This window comes from Lepidochelys kempii, chromosome 17, assembly GCF_965140265.1.
Source record: "Lepidochelys kempii isolate rLepKem1 chromosome 17, rLepKem1.hap2, whole genome shotgun sequence".
NCBI classification, from domain to species: domain Eukaryota; kingdom Metazoa; phylum Chordata; order Testudines; family Cheloniidae; genus Lepidochelys; species Lepidochelys kempii.
The window spans coordinates 25194595-25213680 of record NC_133272.1 but is presented as its reverse complement, the minus strand read 5'-3'; the positions used below and the strand labels follow the sequence as shown (position 1 = coordinate 25213680).

The window sequence follows — 19086 nt, the reverse complement described above, 5'->3', positions numbered from 1 at the left end:
TTGCCCAATCACTTAATTTTGTGAGATCTTTTTGAAGTTCTTCACAGTCTGCTTTGGTCTTAACTATCTTGAGCAGTTTAGTATCATCTGCAAACTTCGCCACCTCACCGTTTACCCCTTTCTCCAGATCATTTATGAATAAGTTGAATAGGATTGGCTCTAGGACTGACCGTTGGGGAACCCCTCTCCATGCTGAAAATTTACCATCTATTCCTACCCTTTGTTCCCTGTCTTTTAACCAGTTCTCAATCCATGAAAGGATCTTCCCTCTTATCCCATGACTACTTAATTTACGTAAGAACCTTTGGTGAGGGACTTTGTCAAAGGCTTTCTGGAAATCTAAGTACACTATGTCCACTGGATCCCCCTTGTCCACATGTTTGTTGACCTCTTCAAAGAACTCCAATATATCAGTAAGACACGATCTCCCTTTACAGAAACCATGTTGACTTTTGCGCAACAATTTACATTCTTCTATGTGTCTAACAATTTTATTCGTTACTATTGTTTCAACTAATTTGCCCGGTACTGATGTTAGACTTACCGGTCTGTAATTGCCAGGAGCACCTCTAGAACCCTTCTTAAATATTGGTGTTACATTAGCTATCTTCCAGTCATTGGGTACAGTAGCTGATTTAAAGGACAGGTTACAAACCAACCACAGTTAATAGTTCCACAATTTCACATTTGAGTTTTTTCAGAACTCTTGGGTGAATGCCATCTGGTCCCGGTGACTTGTTACTGTTAAGTTTCTCAATTAATTCCAAAACCTCCTCTAGTGACACTTCAATCTGTGACAATTCCTCAGATTTGTCACCTATAAAAGATGGTTGATTTGCTTTTGCCTTTGGTTTGGGGTCCTAGTTGGAGCATGAGTTCTTCTCATTGAGCTGGCCACCTGACCCCATTAGAGGCCGCTGGCCTGGCATCAGAAACATATTGGACAATATCCACAACGCTCACCTCTGGACCCCGCTGTGAAACTTGAATGGGATTCTTGTGAGGGCATCACTATCTCTTGCTCACAGCATGCAGCAATGAGGGCCAGAGCCCATACCCTCCCACACCCCAACCCTCTGCCACAGCCCTGAGCCCCCTCCCACACCCCAAACCCCTCAGTCCCACCCCCTCCATATTGGTTCACATAACAAAATTCTGCACATGGACATAAAAAATTTGAGGGAACACTGCTGGCCATCCATTCGATGGGTGTCCCCACCACCAGCAAGGGCACCAGGGTGCCTTCGGGATTCCCACAGGTGCCACCCTCTGGTAATTGGGGCAGGATGCGCAAAAGTTCTTAACGTCCTGGTGCACCTCCGGCCAGAAGAACCAGGCCAGTATTCAGGCTAAGGTCTTCTCTTGGCCCAAATGGCCAGTGGCTGGGCCATCGTGGGCCATCCTCAACACTGCCTGTCGATGACAACGGGGTACAATCAGCTGGGATCAGGGCTCGTGGGTGCAAGGATCTTGGGAAACCTGGTAGAGGCGTTCACCTTCAAGTCCAAAGCACGGCCACTGGGTTGCGTATCATGGGTCCATAGGAACACCATTGACATAGGCCAGCTGGTCATAGGCAGCTCTCCTCCAATTGAGCTGGAGGGCCTGTCTTTTATATTTCTGGTTCCTGTCCCACTCCTCTGCTTCTGGCAGTGTGCCCGTGGGTGTCCAGGCTCTGCCCACCAGAGGATGGTCGTGGGTCTCTCCATCAGGGTGGGAGACCACTCCACCTCCCTACACTGCAGCTGGGGAATAACTTTGGGTTTAGTTTGCTCAGAGAGTCTCACCAGGAGCAAATGAGTTTCTCTGGCTAAGGTGCTCTCTGGTGAAGCAGATACAGAATGCATTTGTGCATGGAGACTCCTTTCATTCTTTCTCTCCTCTTCCTTCCCAGCTGTGATCCTTGGCAAAGGCTCCAAGTTGGGATAGGTGCCCTCAGGGCTACATTTGGGGGCCAATAGGAAGCTTAAACCTTCCCTTGCTGTGCCCCATGGGAGAGCTGGTTTTTTCTCTTGCTGGGAGAAGATGGTGCGAGTTTTGCTCCTTTCCTGAGTTGCTCAGTCAAAAATCAAAGCTACCTGACACCTTGGCTTCTGTCTTGTGTTTCTCTGTCCAGCAGAGAGTTCCAGAACAGGCTTGCCAGGGCCCTTGGCACTCCACACATAGGGCCCATGTTGGTCCTAACCCTGCGATGTGGCCACACCCACTGGGGCCCTCCCCTAGAGGCATCTGGGTGGCCCCATCACCATTCCTCCTGAACCAGGCTGGGCATCTTGCATCTTCAGTCCCTGTCTTTAGGAGGGAAAAGGTCTGTCCCAAAGAAGGGAGGACTCAGCCCCCACCCATCTTTGTGCGTGGGGCTGCATCCGAGCAGAGCCCAACAAGCTCTAATCACAGGTGCCACAAGTTCACATTTCACTTTCCGCATGAGAGAGAGGAGGGGTCCAGAAATGTAGCCAGATGGAGCATGGGAACTCTGAAAAGAGTGAGTCACTAGTAACCTCTGTCAGAGTCTGATCATAAGTTATACAGTAAAGTATATCCTTTGCATCTCAGTTGGTGTACCCCTACCCTAATCTATCTAGCTATCCTCATACCACCCATCTATCCATCCACCCATCCATCTGTCCTCATACACACCCTTCTATCTAGCTATCCTCATACACACCCATCATCTATCCATCCATCCATCCGTCCTCATACACACCCTTCTATCTAGCTATCCTCATACACACCCATCTATCCATCCATCCATCTGTCCTCATACACACCCTTCTATCTAGCTATCCTCATACACACCCATCATCTATCCATCCATCCATCCGTCCTCATACACACCCTTCTATCTAGCTATCCTCATACACACCCATCTATCCATCCATCCATCCGTCCTCATACACACCCTTCTATCTAGCTATCCTCATACACACCCATCTATCCCCACACACACCCATCTATCCATCCATCCTCATCCCACCCTTCTATCCATCCATCTGTCCATCCATTCACCTATCCCCATACACACCCATCTATCCATCCATCCATCCTCATACCACCCTTCTATCCATCCATCTGTCCTCATACACACCCATCACCTATCTGTCCACCCATCCATCTATCCCCATACACACCCGTCTATCCATCTGTCCCCATACACACCCATCTATCCATCTGTTAATGCTGCTGCATCCAATGGTGGGCTGCATGGTGAGGAAATGCCATTTGTTTTTCACTCCAGTTGCTGTTCGCTCTTGATGAAGTGTGGATTTAGGGTTAGGTTTAGGCTGCTCAAATACTCCTTTGCATAGAGCCACAATGCTGTTGGTAAAATTATGCATATCATTCTCCTTTCAAGCATTCTGAGCTCTGAATGCAGAAGTACTGGTGGAGTTTAATAAAGGTGTGTTAGGATAAAGATATTCAGGTCTGTCTGTAAAGGCCTGTACTCTAAGAATTTAGGTGTATTCTTATCACTTGGCTAGTTCTAGAGGTATAAAAGAAAGAATCAAAATCACTGTCTGCTGTGTAAGGGCCTTCTCTTACTGTGACAGTCTGAGGCCCTGTTCTTAGGCTAAGGCCTTTGGCTAAGCAGCAGAGGCAGCCATAAGCTGGGAAGCGAACGGTCACATCCTCACATTCCAAACTAGTCACACTGAAATAAGGTGCTATTCGGCTGTTAGGAATACACTCCTGTCCTGATAGTGCCTATCACCTCCAGAGAAAGGGAAGTGCCTAGAAAATGTAAAAGGAAACTTAGTTTGATAGCATCCTGTCTGGCAAGAACTCACTTATCAATAGCTGGGATGTGAAACCCTCACTTCTGTATTGTCTTGTCATTATAGTTTCCACTTTGCTATTGTTTGTCTGTATAATCTCTGTCTGGTTCTGTGATTGTTCCTGTCTGCTGTATAATTAATTTTGCTGGGTGTAAACTAATTAAGGTGGTGGGATATAATTGGTTACATAATCATGTTACAATATGTTAGGATTGGTTAGTTAAATTTCAGGAAAATGATTGGTTAAGGTATTTTACTATATAATCTGTAGTCAATATAGTATTTTACTATATAATCTGTAGTCAATGAGGAAGTGGAGGGGATGGGGGGGGAGATGGGAACAGGGAATGGGGGTAAGAAAAGTGGAATCATGTTTTGCTAAAGGGGGAAATGGGAACAGGGAATGGGAGTAAGGAAGTTGGAATCATGTTTGGCTAAGGGTAGGAATGGGAACAGGGACACAGGTGTAAGGCTCTGTGGTGTCAGAGCTGGGAAGGAGGATACTAAGGAAGGAAACTGGAATCATGCTTGCTGGAAGTTCACCCCAATAAACATCGAATTGTTTGCACCTTTGGACTTCGGGTATTGTTGCTCTCTGTTCATGCGAGAAGGACCAGGGAAGTAAGTGGGTGAAGGAATAAGCCCCCTAACAAGGTGCTACAAAAATAAATCCCAAGGTGTTTAACAAAGCTAACAAGTAATATTTCAAACCTGACGACAATCACAAAACTCTCCATGCAGTGCACCACCCAGCTGATTAACCAGATCATATAGACTACAAGTAGTACCCCCAGATCAAACCTGCTCTTACTCCGCTCCTCAGTTCTCCAAATGCCTAGGACTTGCCTCCTCCCTGCCATCCTTATTGTAAATCCTTTCCCGCCTTTCAGATCTTCATATGATTCGTCTACATTTGCAGGAGAATATAATCTTAGATGAGAGAGCTCTTAAATACTGGGGCACACACACATCCCTGGGTTAGTCAGTAGAATTACATCCGGGGGGAGAGGGATTTGGCCCATTCAGTTCAATAAAGAGCTGAAAAGGGGGCTTGAAATCCTCTGGGCTAGGGGAGGGGCTCCTCTCCCCTGGGCCTAGGCTGGGGGAGGGGCTCCTTTCTCCAGCAGCTCCGGCAGGGCTGGGCTGAGGGAGGAGCTCCTCTCCCCTCCTGTGTGGCCCTTGATAGCACAGCCGTGAAGCTTACAGGGAACGTAGGTCACCATGGACCTGCTAGGACCCCTCGCAAAGAGTGCGGAGGGCTATTGCTACATCCTTCCAGTCATGGTCGACACTACAAACTTCCTTGAGGTTGTCCCCTTGCGGTTCGCCACCACACAGAGCATCACTGCTGACTTGCTGAGTTCCTAAAAATCTTTGCTCAGGTAGGCTTACCAAGCAAGATCCTAACTGACCAGGGGACCAATTTCACCTCCCGGCTACTCTGTGAAGTTTATGGCCTTCTAGGGATCCAGAAATTGCAAACCTTGGTTTACCACCCTCAGACAGATGGCCTTATCAAGCGGTTCACTCGGACCCTCAAGGGGATGCTATGCAAATTCCTCCTGGAGGACTTGCGCCATTGGGACCTATTCCTCCCGCCTTTGCTGCTTGCCATTTGGGAGGTACAGCAGGCCTCCACCCAGTTCTCCCACTTGAGCTGCTTTATGGGCACCAGCTGTGGGGGCTGCTAGACCTGATGTGGGAGACTTGGGAGCAGACCCCACCCCTGACCCAGGGACTCCTTCATTATGTCATGTGACTGTGCATGAGAACCTGACACAAACCGGGGACCTAGTGAAGGAAAACCTGCAGGCTGCCCAGGGGTCCAAGCCTGAACCTACAACCGGGGAGCATGAGCATGGACCTTTGAACCTGGGGACCAGGTCCTTGTGTTGCTCCCCTCTGCGGAGTCCAATCTGGTAGCCCAGTGGCAAGGCCCCTATGAAGTAATCCGCCTTTCTCTGTTAGATTGAAGAACTCATTATTAACTATTTGATCCTCATGTAGGTACTTAATATAGACTGTAATCAAGTCACCCCTTAACCTTCTTTTTGTTAAACTAAACAGATTGAGTTCCTTGAATCTATCACTACAAGGCATGTTTTTCAGTCCTTTCATCTTTTCTCATGGCTCTTCTCTGAACCCTAATTTATCAGTCTCCTTCTGGAAGTGTGGCCATCAGAACTGCAAACTATTTCAGCAGCAGTCGCACCAGTGCCAAATGCAGAGATAAGTGTTTGACTTAGTACCACACCACATTCAGATTATAAAATTAGCACTGTAAAAATCAATATAGCCTATATTATATGAATTAAAACCTGACTGACAGATCACAAAATCTAACTGTTTATGGGGAATTGTAAATGAGTGGGATTGTTTCTAGTGGGGCCCTGAGGAGATCAGTTCTTTGCCAATGTTATTTAATATTTGTATCAGTGATATGGATTAAAACATCAAATCACTGATAACAACATATGCAGGTAACACAAGGATGCATAGAGTAGCACAAATACAGAGTGAACTGGATTGCTTGGTAAGCTGGCTCCACCAAACATGTATTTTAATATGGCCAAATGCAATGTTCTACATCTAGGCACAAAGCAGGCCATACTTACATGACAGGGAACTCTATTTCTGGACTGCAGTGACTCTGACATGGATTAGGGCTCACAGTGGTTAATTAACTGAACTGGAGCTCCCAGTCCCATGCTGTGACTAAAATGGTTCATATGATACTTGGCTAAGCAAATGGGAATATCAGGTAGGAGTAGAGAGGTGTTGTTACCTCTGTATACAGCACTGATGAGACTATCACTCAGACTATTACTGGATAAATGTGTACCATTCTGGTGTCCACACTTTTAAAACAATGAAAAATTAAACAGGTTTCAGAGAAGAACTATGGGAATGATTTGTGGCCTGGACAACATGCCATACAATGAGATACTAAAGGAGCTTAATCTATTTTGATTATGGAAGAGAAAGCTAAGAGTTGCCTTGGTCATGTTCTGTAAATGCCTACACACAGAAATTCCTGCTCTTAGGACGGATGAATCCGATGCACTGCTACAGGCTGGGGACCGACTGGCTAAGCATCAATTCTGCAGAAAAGGACCTGGGGATTACAGTAGACGAGAAGCTGGATATGAGTCAGCAGTGTACCCTTGTTGCCAAGAAGGCTAATGGCATACTGGGCTGTATTAGTAGGTGCATTGCCAGCAGATTGAGGGAAGTGATTATTCCCCTGTATTCGGCACTGGAGAGGCCTTTGCATTGCATTGCATCCAGTTTTGGTGCCCCAACTACAGAAAGGATGTGGACAAATTGGAGAGAGTCCATATCCTTTCTGTAGTTGGGCTACAAATGATCGGGGGCTGGAGCACATGACTTATGAGGAGAGGCTGAGGGAACTGGGCTTATTTAGTCTGTAGAAAAGAAGAGTGAAGGGGGATTTGATAGCAGTCTTCAACTACCTGAAGGGGGGTTCCAAAGAGGGTGGAGCTCAGCTGGTCTCAGTGGTGGCAGATGACAGAACAAGGAGCAATGGTCTCAAGTTGCAGTGGGGGAGGTCTAGGTTGGATATTAGGAAAAACTATTTCACAAGTAGGGTGGTAAAACACTGGAATGGGTTACCTAGGGATGTGGTTGAATCTCCATCATTAGAAGTTTTCAAAGCCTGGATTGACAAAGCCCTGGCTGGCATGATTTAGTTGGGGTTGGTCCTGCTTTGAGCATGGGGTTGGACTAGATGACCTCCTGAGGTCTCTTCCAACCCTAATCTTCTAGGATTCTAAGATTTCTCATAGTAGAGGACTATTTAATCTAGTACAGTCAATAACAATCAAACTGGCTATAAGACAGACATGTCTTGACAGTGAGAGAATTTAACTACTCAAACACATGATCAAGGGATGTGATGAATTCTGAATTTAGAGTCTCCCAGTGAATGAGTTTGGCGGTCTTTCTAAAACATATGCCTTAGTTTAATCACAGATTGCTGGACTAGATGCAGGAATGACTTGATGAAATTCTAAGGCATGGTGCTGTGCAGGAAGTCACACTAGAAATTAGATGACCATAATGGTCCTTTCTGGACTTAAAAAAACAACAACTATGAATAATTTAACCACAGGTTTCAGAGTAGCAGCCGTGTTAGTCTGTATCCGCAAAAAGAAAAGGAAGACTTGTGGCACCTTAGAGACTAACCAATTTATTTGAGCATAAGCTTTCATGAGCTACAGCTCACTTCATCGGATGCATTCAGTGGAAAATACAGTGGGGAGATTTATACACACAGAGAACATGAAACAATGGGTGTTTCCATACAGACTGTAACAAGAGTGATCAGGAAAGGTGAGCTATTACCAGCAGTAGAGCGGGGTGGGGGTGGGGGGGGCCTTTTGTAGTGATAATCAAGGTGGGCCATTTCCAGCAGTTGACAAGAACGTCTGAGGAAGGGGGCTGGGGCGGGGAAGCTTTCAAATGATCACACAGACCCACACAAAATACACCTTTATGGGACTAGGACTACTTGACTGTGACTTCGGTTTTGAAGAAAATCATTTTAGATTTCAAATCATGCCCCAGAGTTGGGACTTTTTGTAAACCTAAGTTTCTAGATGGACTGGAGAGGCTGTAGATTTTGGCAATAAATGAAAGCTTCCTATATAAACCGTCAGCTACCTCAGAAAATATATATATTTACACAACAAATAACTAAGTGAAGGAATACATGCTGGTGAAACATCCTGGCAATTAACATTGACAGCCCAATCACAGGTTTGTACAGTCCTGACACAGCATATGTCACAACCAAGAAAGTACAATCAGTTTGACTGTTAATATTTCTGCACACAATGCAGAGAAGCCCTGTAGCTCTCTAAGAAAAGTCATTCTGAAAAGCATTAACTCATTTGGCTCATCATCCAAATTGGTGCCCTTGACATCTGTGGCTGCTCAGTAATAATTAATCCACCTTCTCAGCTAGAACAGTTTATCACCTTGAATAGCAGCCATTCACCAAACAAGACCGAGACTCTGGGCAATAACTTTTCTCTTTGACGTAATAAGTTCCTTGCAGTCAGGTCGCAAACAGTCAACAGACTTCAGAGCGGGTGTTAGTCTGTTGACTCCTTGTTGTTTTAGTCAACAGCCTTTTTTTTCCCAGGTCTTCAGCTTCTGAGGTTGCTCTAGCAGTAAACAGGAGAGCTCAGTTGGGACCAAAGACACAATGGCACTATACAGATGCTTTTCCTGGCTGTTTTCCTTTTACTGTGTGTCTCTGTATCTCTTCTTGTCTTTGTGGGAAGATTGCTAGCCTTGGGTAACCCCCTCACCCCTGGGGTTGGTTCATCCTGTCCATGTAACATCACAACCCCCCAGAATCAGCACCCCACAGTTAACCTTCCCCAGGATCATCCCCAGTGTAACTCCCCCTCTGGGGGGCTTGCTCAATCCATTGCAAACCCCTGGGATTGCTTCTCCACCATAACCCCCGTGGGGTTGCTGACTCCCACTTGAACTGGTCCCAAGACTGTCCCCCCCTGAGATGGTTCCCCTCATTGTAACTCCAAGAATGCTCCCTGAAGGGCCAGCCATGCAGCTCTCCCCCTGGGATTACCTCACTCGCTGGAGCCCATCACCACTGCTCCCCCTACTACTCCTGCCAAGCACACTTTGTATCTGTTGTAACCCCATGCTGACTAGGGTTGCTACCCTCAGCACACACACTGCTCTCAGGGGTGCTTCCCTCTCCACCAGGGTCACGCCCCAGCAGCACTGTGCCCATGCCCTCACTCTCCTTGCTTAGCCCCACCACCCCTGGGACTGGGACTCCCACAGTATTCTTGTCAGCAAGTTAAAGAAATACGGGCTGGATGAATGCACTATAAGGTGGGTAGAAAGCTGGCTAGATTGTCGGGCTCAACAGGTAGTGATGAATGGCTCCATGTCTAGTTGGCAGCCGGTGTCAAGTGGAGTGCCCCAAGGGTTGGTCCTGGGGCCGGTTTTGTTCAATATCTTCATAAATGATCTGGAGGATGGTGTGGATTGCACCCTCAGCAAATTTGCGGATGACACTAAACTGGGAGGAGAGGTAGATACACTGGAGGGGAGGGATAGGATCCAGAGGGACCTAGACAAATCGGAGGATTGGGCCAAAAGAAATCTGATGAGGTTCAACAAGGACAAGTGCAGAGTCCTGCACTTAGGACGGAAGAATCCCATGCACAGCTACAGACTAGGGACCGAATGGCTCGGCAGCAGTTCTGCGGAAAAGGACCTAGGGGTGACAGTGGACGAGAAGCTGGATATGAGTCAGCAGTGTGCCCTTGTTGACCTCCTGAGCTCCCTTCCACCCCTGATACTCTGTGATTCTAGCACAGCCCCAGCCAAGGGTAACCCCCCCCACCCCTAGGTGCAAGCCCCCCGCACTAGCACCCCCCCAGGTGTAACCACCTCCACCGAAGTGTAACTCCGCACCCCAGTGTAGCCCCGCCCCTGCACACCCCAGGTGTGACCCCCGGGGCCCCCTCACGCGCCCTCGCTCCCCCAGCGGCCCCGGAGTCTGCGCAGCCCCAGGCCGGTGCCCCCGGGGCCCTCGCTGCGCCCGCCGCCCGCCCGGCTCCGGCGCATGTGCCGCGCCTCCCCCCGCCCCCGACCGCGGCCGGAGCCGGAGCCGGAGCCGGGAGGCAGCGCCGAGCCGAGCGGGCGCCGGGCGGAGCGAGCATGAAGGACCGGACGGGGGAGCTCCGCGCGGTGAGCTGGGGCTGCCCCCGGGGCTGGTTCCCCTGGAGTGAGAGTGGGGCGGGGGCTGGCCCCTCCGGGGGGGAGATGGGGCTGTGATGGGGGGGGCTGGCCCCTCCGGGGGGGAGATGGGGCTGTGATGGGGGGGGCTGGCCCCTCCGGGGGGGAGATGGGGCTGTGATGGGGGGGGCTGGCCCCTCGCGGGGCGGGGGGCGGGGGAGATGGGGCTGTGATGGGGGGGGCTGGCCCCTCCGGGGGGGAGATGGGGCTGTGATGGGGGGGGCTGGCCCCTCCGGGGGGGAGATGGGGCTGTGATGGGGGGGGCTGGCCCCTCGCGGGGCGGGGGGAGGCGGAGATGGGGCTGTGATGGGGGGGGCTGGCCCCTCGCGGGGCGGGGGGAGGCGGAGATGGGGCTGTGGTGGCGGGGGCTGGCCCCTCGCGGGGCGGGGGGCGGGGGAGATGGGGCTGTGGTGGGGGGGGCTGGCCCCTCGCGGGGCGGGGGGAGGGGGAGATGGGGCTGTGGTGGGGGGGGCTGGCCCCTCGCGGGGCGGGGGGAGGGGGAGATGGGGCTGTGGTGGGGGGGGCTGGCCCCTCGCGGGGCGGGGGGAGGGGGAGATGGGGCTGTGATGGGGGGGGCTGGCCCCTCGCGGGGCGGGGGGAGGGGGAGATGGGGCTGTGATGGGGGGGGCTGGCCCCTCGCGGGGCAGGGGGAGGAGGGGATTGGGCTGTGGTGGGGGGGGCTGGCCCCTCGCGGGGCGGGGGGAGGGGGAGATGGGGCTGTGATGGGGGGGGCTGGCCCCTCGCGGGGCGCAGGGAGGGGGAGATGGGGCTGTGATGGGGGGGGCTGGCCCCTCGCGGGGCGGGGGGAGGAGGGGATGGGGCTGTGGTGGGGGGGGCTGGCCCCTCGCGGGGCGGGGGGAGGCGGAGATGGGGCTGTGGTGGGGGGGGCTGGCCCCTCGCGGGGCGGGGGGAGGCGGAGATGGGGCTGTGGTGGGGGGGGCTGGCCCCTTGCGGGGCGGGGGGAGGAGGGGATGGGGCTGTGGTGGGGGGGGCTGGCCCCTCGCGGGGCGGGGGGAGGAGGGGATGGGGCTGTGGTGGGGGGGGCTGGCCCCTCGCGGGGCGGGGGGAGGAGGGGATGGGGCTGTGGTGGGGGGGGCTGGCCCCTCGCGGGGCGGGGGGAGGGGGAGATGGGGCTGTGGTGGGGGGGGCTGGCCCCTCGCGGGGCGGGGGGAGGAGGGGATGGGGCTGTGGTGGGGGGGGCTGGCCCCTCGCGGGGCGGGGGGAGGGGGAGATGGGGCTGTGGTGGGGGGGGCTGGCCCCTCGTGGGGCGGGGGGAGGAGGGGATGGGGCTGTGGTGGGGGGGCTGGCCCCTCGTGGGACGGGGGGAGGGGGAGATGGGGCTGTGGTAGGGGGGCTGGCCCCTCGTGGGACGGGGGGAGGGGGAGATGGGGCTGTGATGGGGGGGCTGGCCCCTCGCGGGGCGGGGGGAGGAGGGGATGGGGCTGTGGTGGGGGGGGCTGGCCCCTCGTGGGGCGGGGGGAGGAGGGAATGGGGCTGTGGTGGGGGGGCTGGACCCTCCTGGGGTGGGGGGAGGGGGAGATGGGGCTGTGGTGGGGGGGCTGGCCCCTCGTGGGACGGGGGGAGGAGGGGATGGGGCTGTGGTGGGGGGGGCTGGCCCCTCGTGGGGCGGGGGGAGGGGGAGATGGGGCTGTGGTGGGGGGGCTGGCCCCTCGTGGGGCGGGGGGAGGAGGGGATGGGGCTGTGGTGGGGGGGGCTGGCCCCTCGTGGGGCGGGGGGAGGAGGGGATGGGGCTGTGGTGGGGGGGGCTGGCCCCTCGTGGGGCGGGGGGAGGGGGAGATGGGGCTGTGGTGGGGGGGCTGGCCCCTCGTGGGACGGGGGGAGGAGGGGATGGGGCTGTGGTGGGGGGGCTGGACCCTCCTGGGGTGGGGGGAGGGGGTGTATGTTGCTCTCTCACCCCCTGGATCCAGGAGTGCAAGAGTCATAGCCCTCTAGGGAGGGGGGTGTGCGCGTGTGTTGGAGATGTCACCCTGGATGCACCCTGGATGACCCCCCAAGCACTCCTGTAGCCAGGGAGTGGCAGACCCCCAACACCCCCACTCTGACGGCTCTGGCACCTGGGGTGGTGAGGGACTGTGTGTATCTGGGGGGGGGGGGGTCTGGCATTCCTGGAAAGATGGAGCTGTCGTGAGGGGAAATACTGCACGTCTGCAGTGGCAGGGTGGGGTGGCCAGGGAGGTTGTGTGAGTGAATGTGACAAACAAGTGACCAAACCCTAAACACACTGTGATGCTCCATCCCTCACTGAGGTTTGGTGTCATGTCAAACCCTGCTCTTGCTGGGCTTGGGGCTTGGTGTGTATGTGTTTGGGGGGCTTGATGTGTTGTGTCTGCGCACAGAGGTGATCTGAGGTGTCTGTTTTGTGTGCTCTGACAGCGTAGAGCTTGACATGGCAATGAAGTATTATTGAATGTGACACGCTTGCTGCAGGGCCTGGGCAGCTGATTGCGTGAGCGGCTCTGACACACTCGCGGGTCCGGAAGGAAGGCACACTTGTGTGAGTGGATTGTCTTGACTAGAATAAAAAGTCTCCCCACTCCCCATATGGCAAAGGAGGGCAGGAGTGCTGTGTAGGTTTTGACACCCTCTAGGTTAGGGGCAGTAAACTCAGGGTGGGGAGAAGAGATGTGAACCTGTGTGAGAATGTGGGGGGTTTAGGGAGGGGAAGGCCTTGCAAGAGGTTGTGTAAGTGGACTTGACCCACTTGCTGGGGGTGAGGAGGTTGTGTGTGGGTCTGAAAATCTTCCCAGGAGCTGTGGCAAAGGCTGTCTGAATGGATGTTCTGGTGAGTGGCAGATCGATAGGAGGTTGTAGGAAGGGATCTGATATACCCTCCAGCCCTTGAAAGGGATGTGTGCATCGAACACTGGCTTTATCCCCGAGCCTGCCTTGTGAGGCTGTTTCACCCTGACTTCCAGAGAGCTTTCCATGGCTGTTGTGTGACTGTCCGAATCAGTTGGGCCAGGTTTTATTTCTGGATGTCCTTAATCAGTGGACCAGGGTTTACTTTCAGCAGCAGGTCTCAGATGTCAGTGAGCTTGCTGAAGTGGGTGTCTGTAATATCCTGGAACCATTAAAGTGTATGTATCGCTAGCCTATGTAAGTAACTGTTCTTGTCATCCTCCCTCCTTCCCCTCTGGTTTTTGCTACACCCATGTGTTGCAACTTGTATTCCCACACTGCTGCGGTTGAATCAATGCAGACAGACCCTTGTGCCCACACAGGACCCCCTTGAAGTTAAGGGTCCATCCATGTGGATCCAATTGTAAGATTGGGGCCCTTAAATGTAAGCTCTTTGGGGCAGGAACTGTATCTTTTTGTGAGTTTATGCAGAATGGAGCATAACGTGGCCCAGATCTTCCCTTGAGGGTCTGGGCATTATCATGTTATAAATAGTAACACCATTAACCCAGATTTTACCGGACTCTCTGCATCTCAGCAGGCATCTTTTGTCTACATTCTGGAGAGTATTTATGCTTAGTTATGCTTCCTAGCAAAGGCATCGGCTTCAGAATGAAACTGAACGGAGTTGCTGAGGTTTTGCCTTTGTAACGCTGCCTGGGGGCTACTGCCGAAAGTTATTCTAAGAAGCTGCAGCAGATCCCCAGTGACAGAGAAATTAGAAATTGGGAGTCTATACAAGAGATCTCACAAATTATTCTGGATATCCAGACTGTTTTCCTTTCTGGAATTTCATGCAATTTCTCCTAGTTTAATTGTCCTTTTTGAGATCTGTTGGTATTTTTGCTTTTCAGGTAATTGTAGTTTGATATCGTAGCTTTTTAGTTGCTATTTAATCCAAGTGTATATATTTAGTTGTTTAACTCCTCATAAATCAGTCCCTCTGACACTTACACAGTTCTGTTACTTTTTCATTCTCTCTGGTTTGCAGATATCGTTCAGGAACCAAGGAACCAAGAGCTGCATAGTATTGTAAGTGCAGTCTCACCAATGCCATTCAGGCATTTTTGTTTTCTTGTTTCTGACCTGATAGTTGCAAGTGACTGTCCATTGCCACCATATCACACATTTAATTTTCTGTTCACCGTTGCCAGCATCCCGTGTATTCTGTGAACATGGAATTGTGCTGCAGAATCTCAGCTTTTCCTGGAGGCGGGGAGAGAGGGGGAAATCATGCTTCTTGCCTTCATGGTTGTGAAGGTAACTGAAAATGTGACACCATTGTAACCAATGTCAGGTTGTCTGCTTAAGTTTGAAGGCAGCCTGGAACAGTAGCTGTGAGAGAAGTGAACTGGCACATTCGGGTCAAATAGAGAGTTGACTCTGAAACCTAACAATGCTACTTTACATGTAGGCGTTAGCTTTGTCGTTGCTGGTCATGTTAGAAGAAACACTCAGTTAAGCTGCCAGCCACTTCCCGTTCCTCACCAGTTGCCACAAGCCAAGCAGCTAAAACCTCAGGTTTCCCTTGATAACGTCTATGATGCCGTTACTCATGGTCACTGTGGCACATGAAAAACTGAACATGTGGGGACACAGTAAATGAACTTTGACTATCCAAATAAATAACGCAAGGGCCACTGTCATAGTAGCAAACATTTATATCCTGGAAGCCCTTCAGAGGCCCCAGTCGGGACTGGAGCCCCATTGTGCTGGATGCTTTACAAATGGGACAATCCCTGCTGCCGAGCCAAAAAACATTGTTTTTGTATGTCCTGCAAAAATAGTGGTGATGTCTGTGCAGAGGCCTGCCTCTTCCGGAGTCCTGAGTTCAAATGTGCAGCTAGGCCAGAAACAAGCATGAAGTCTGTTAATCATCGTTTTACAGTGATAGGCACTAGTACAGAGCGACACTCCTGCTGCTCCCCTCTCACCCACATTTTGAAATGAGCAAACGGGTGCAATGAGCAGTTTCTGCTCTAGGAAGTCCAAGGACTAGAGTAGATGGGGAAGGGGGAGGGGGTCAGGGTTGAAGTCCACTCTCAGAGCTGTGATTGATGAACTCGCTCAGAGCCTGTCTGTACGGTCTCTGCTGCAGGCAGTTCAATTTCATGAACGCTATTTGAAACGTGTTAATCCCAGAGAGAGAGAGAGAGGAATAATTTAGGAATGATACAATGGGGTTAAACCTAGGATGAACAGAGGAAAATGAAGAAAAGGCTGAGTGCCAGGAGAAAGTTGTAATGGTGAGCTCTGTTAGACAGTGCAATTATCTCCCAAGGGAAGGGGTAGCTGCCCTACTACTTCGAACTCCTAAAACTGGGCTGGATGGAAAACTAGAAAACGTACAGTAAGGAAGTCTTTCTCTTTTCTGTGATTCTGAAACAGAAAGGGGTGTGTGTGTGTGTGTGTGTTGAGGGGGGAGGGGGATGAATGAAGAAAAATTGCAGCCATTCTGTTCAACAGAAGCAATTGGAAAACTCCCAAGGCAAGGGATTCTTCCTCCATGTACAGTTCTGACTGTGAAATAGATTTGAAAATAGAGTTTTAAATAAAGAAATAAAGTCACGTGAGTGCCCTGTTGGCAGCCACTAGCTGGCTGAGGAATGACACTGGCAGAGAATTTAAAATATTCATTTTTAAATATTTAAAAAAAAAAAGAGAACGGGCCATTTAGTTTCTATCCTGCTGTGTTACTGGATACAGCAACTGAATGAAATAACCATAGCTTAATGTTGAACGTATTTAGAGATTGTAAACATGAATGTCCTTCTGCTCCTGACAACAGCATTCCAGCAGGACTGTGTCTCACTGGGACCCCTTCTCTGCCAGTGTCATGCTGTGTGTGTCTTCAGCAAGATGGCTGCCACCAGGTGTATGCTCGGGAAAAAAAATTTTTTATTAAAGCCTTCAGTTGCAGATCCTTTCTGTTCTCTGAGTGGCACGAAGGGCTTCACACCCTGTGAATGTCTGAACCAAATGGGAGCAGGCCTCCTTTAAGCACCTGTGTGTCCCTAAAAGACAGTGTTAAGGCCCTTTGGGCTGGGAATGGCTAGAGATGGAAACCCTAGGGCAGTGAGAGGTGAAATTTCTGTGGTAGGTGCAAACAGTACATCAGAAAGACAAAGCATGACAGTAATGTTTATTTAAAGAAATGATAAAGGGGGCTCTATTTGGGGAGATCTACTCGTTTGCTAGTGGTTCCTCTAAGGCAGTGTTTCCCAGACTTGTTCCGCTGCTTGGTCAGGGAAAGCCCCTGGCAGGCTGGGCTGGTTTCTTTACCTGCCGCGTCCGCAGGTTCGGCCGATCACCGACACGGCAGGTAAACAAACCGGCCTGGCCGACTAGGGGCTTTCCCTGACCAAGCGGCGGCGTTGCCTGCTCTAATGAATTGAGGCTAGGAGGGGGCTTGGCTTTGCTTTCCTGTACTTGAGATGCAGGTCTTTCTAGCCAGCCTCATTAATAATCTGGGCCAGTTTCTTCTCATTTTCATAGATCTTGTAAATTCAGCTAGTAAGAAGATGAAAAAATGGCTTTAATCAAAGCAAAAGGAGAACAGCACAAGGGTTCTGCTGCCCCATAGGCTGTAGCTTTGCATTTTAATGGGATTCTTAAAATTATACTTGAATTTTAACATTTAAAGTGCAAATCCTAGTACTTCTCTTCAGTGTTCTGGGTACAGTGGCTTTTATGCCCATCTAACGCCCTGGGAAGGGAAGGGCACTGCTCACAGAAGAATGGGCATTCGAAACAATCAGGGAATGGGAGATTCATGTGTCCCCTCAGAGCTAAGAAATTTACTTTAATGTGAAGAAAGAGTCAATTGGAGACCTGATCTTGAAAGGTTTTTGTACTGACATCAGCCCTGGTGTAAACAGATTGAAAATCCTATTGAAATCAGTAAGAGATGAGCCTATTTAAACCAGGGCTGAATTTGGCCCTTGGACTAAAGAGTAATATGTTGCCTCTCGATCCCATCTGTTCCCTTATTTCTAGGGTTAAATTCAGATATGCATGGGCATTGCCAGTGAAACGGGCAGCTGCTGACACAGTCTGATTCTTCCTCTCGCAGACATCCTCGGGGAAGTGTAATTTGAGCAATTGCCAAGTTCTGAGCTTGCTTGGGAGCCAGAAATCCAAGATCTGAGAGTCCCAGGACTGCTGAATTTGATTGGTTGCTTTAAAAACCATGGCACAAACTGCTGTGCTCTCCTGATATCGCCTCTTACCTGTTGCATCCCACTGTCTTTGAGATTTCTCCAAATACTCCCGGGGAGGCATAACTGAGGAAAGGAGCACAGCCTCCTCTGAACTGGGCGACTCATTGTTTCAGAGCAGCATGCAAGTAACTTCTTTTACCTCTGTCACAGTGAGTGATTTGGGCAATACGACCCTTGGAACAGCTAGGTCTGTTCCTCTTCAAAGAACTGTATCTTCTTGAAACTGCTGTTTTTCTTAACATTTCCTATCATTGCACAATTGTGCTGCCATCCGTGCAGCTCCACTGGTGGAGTGCTAGTGTAGACCAGCCACTGGCATTCACAGCATTTTGTCGTCTAGATGGGCTGAGTGACGCTTGATGACGGAGTGAGAAAATGTCTTTGCTGGTGCTGCCACTTAGATGATTGGAGATTTTCAGATACATGCTAGTGTAGACACAGGCTATGACACTTTCTGCAGGTGTCATGGTAATATATCAGGCCATTTGCTCTCATTATTATTGCTTTAATTTAGCCTTATTGCAGCTGCTTTTATTCAGACCCAGGCCTGTGGTGGGGAAACTAGCTAGTATTCCTCTGTGTGACGTACCGGGCACAATCCAGACTAGTTGGAGGCTGTAGTAGCTCCCACCTGGGTCACTCACAAACAGTGTTCCAGCATGCAAGCTACACCCTCAGTGACTGTGTGTAACTGCAGCCTGCCAGCTGCACCCTGGTTCTCAGCAGCGTGGGTTACACTGCAGGGTGACTCCAACACATCCCCAGTCCTGGATCTTCCTCCAGACATGTATGTCCTGTACTGCCCAGCTGGACAGTTCAAGTATATAAAGTCCATTATTCCTTTAAGGGAAAATATGACAGTTTATTACCTTAAATTGTTACCCAGACACTTGAATTTAGACACTCTGAATTAGATAAAACTGTTTATTAAATACAAAGAGAGAGATTTTAAATGGGTACAAGTAATGAGGCATAAAAGTCAGAAATGGTTATAAGAAAAATAAAGATAAAATGCTTACTAGTATCTGCTTAGGGAATTATTTTAGTTGCAAAGCACACTTTCTCACCACATGCACCAGCAGATTACTGACCAAACTTTCAGATCAGGACCCTTCCACCAAGTCCAACAGCTGTTTCCTTTTGTCTTCTCAGGTGCAGAGAATGAGATGGGCAGGGGAAGAGAGGGGTTTATTGGGGTGTTTGCTCCTCCTTTTTATAGTTTCCATCACCCTCTCAAAAAACGTTTCCAGCTGAGAACCAGGAATCACAGAGTCTATGTGGAAGGATGTTCCCTGCTGGATTTTTTCATCTGTTTGAACGTCCTTTGTTTCCCTTTGTGCTTGATGAATCTGTTGACTGCTTAAATG

General features: G+C 50.6%; 1 protein-coding gene across 2 annotated transcripts in view; it reads left to right on the top strand.

Annotated features, from left to right (window-relative positions):
* The first annotated feature begins 10420 nt into the window (after positions 1 to 10420).
* The window catches only part of STX1A (syntaxin 1A), a 338787-nt gene continuing 330121 nt past the window's right edge, over positions 10421 to 19086 (top strand). Inside the window, exons 1-2 of one of the 2 annotated variants that reach the window (XM_073315468.1) lie at positions 10421 to 10532; positions 14491 to 14531. Coding sequence is in view for 1 of the 2 variants with exons in the window: in XM_073315464.1 (XP_073171565.1) it covers positions 10503 to 10532 (30 nt within the window). In the remaining variant the exon portion in view is untranslated. The remainder of the gene's footprint in view (positions 10533 to 14490; positions 14532 to 19086) is intronic. The other variant, XM_073315464.1, reaches the window with a different exon arrangement.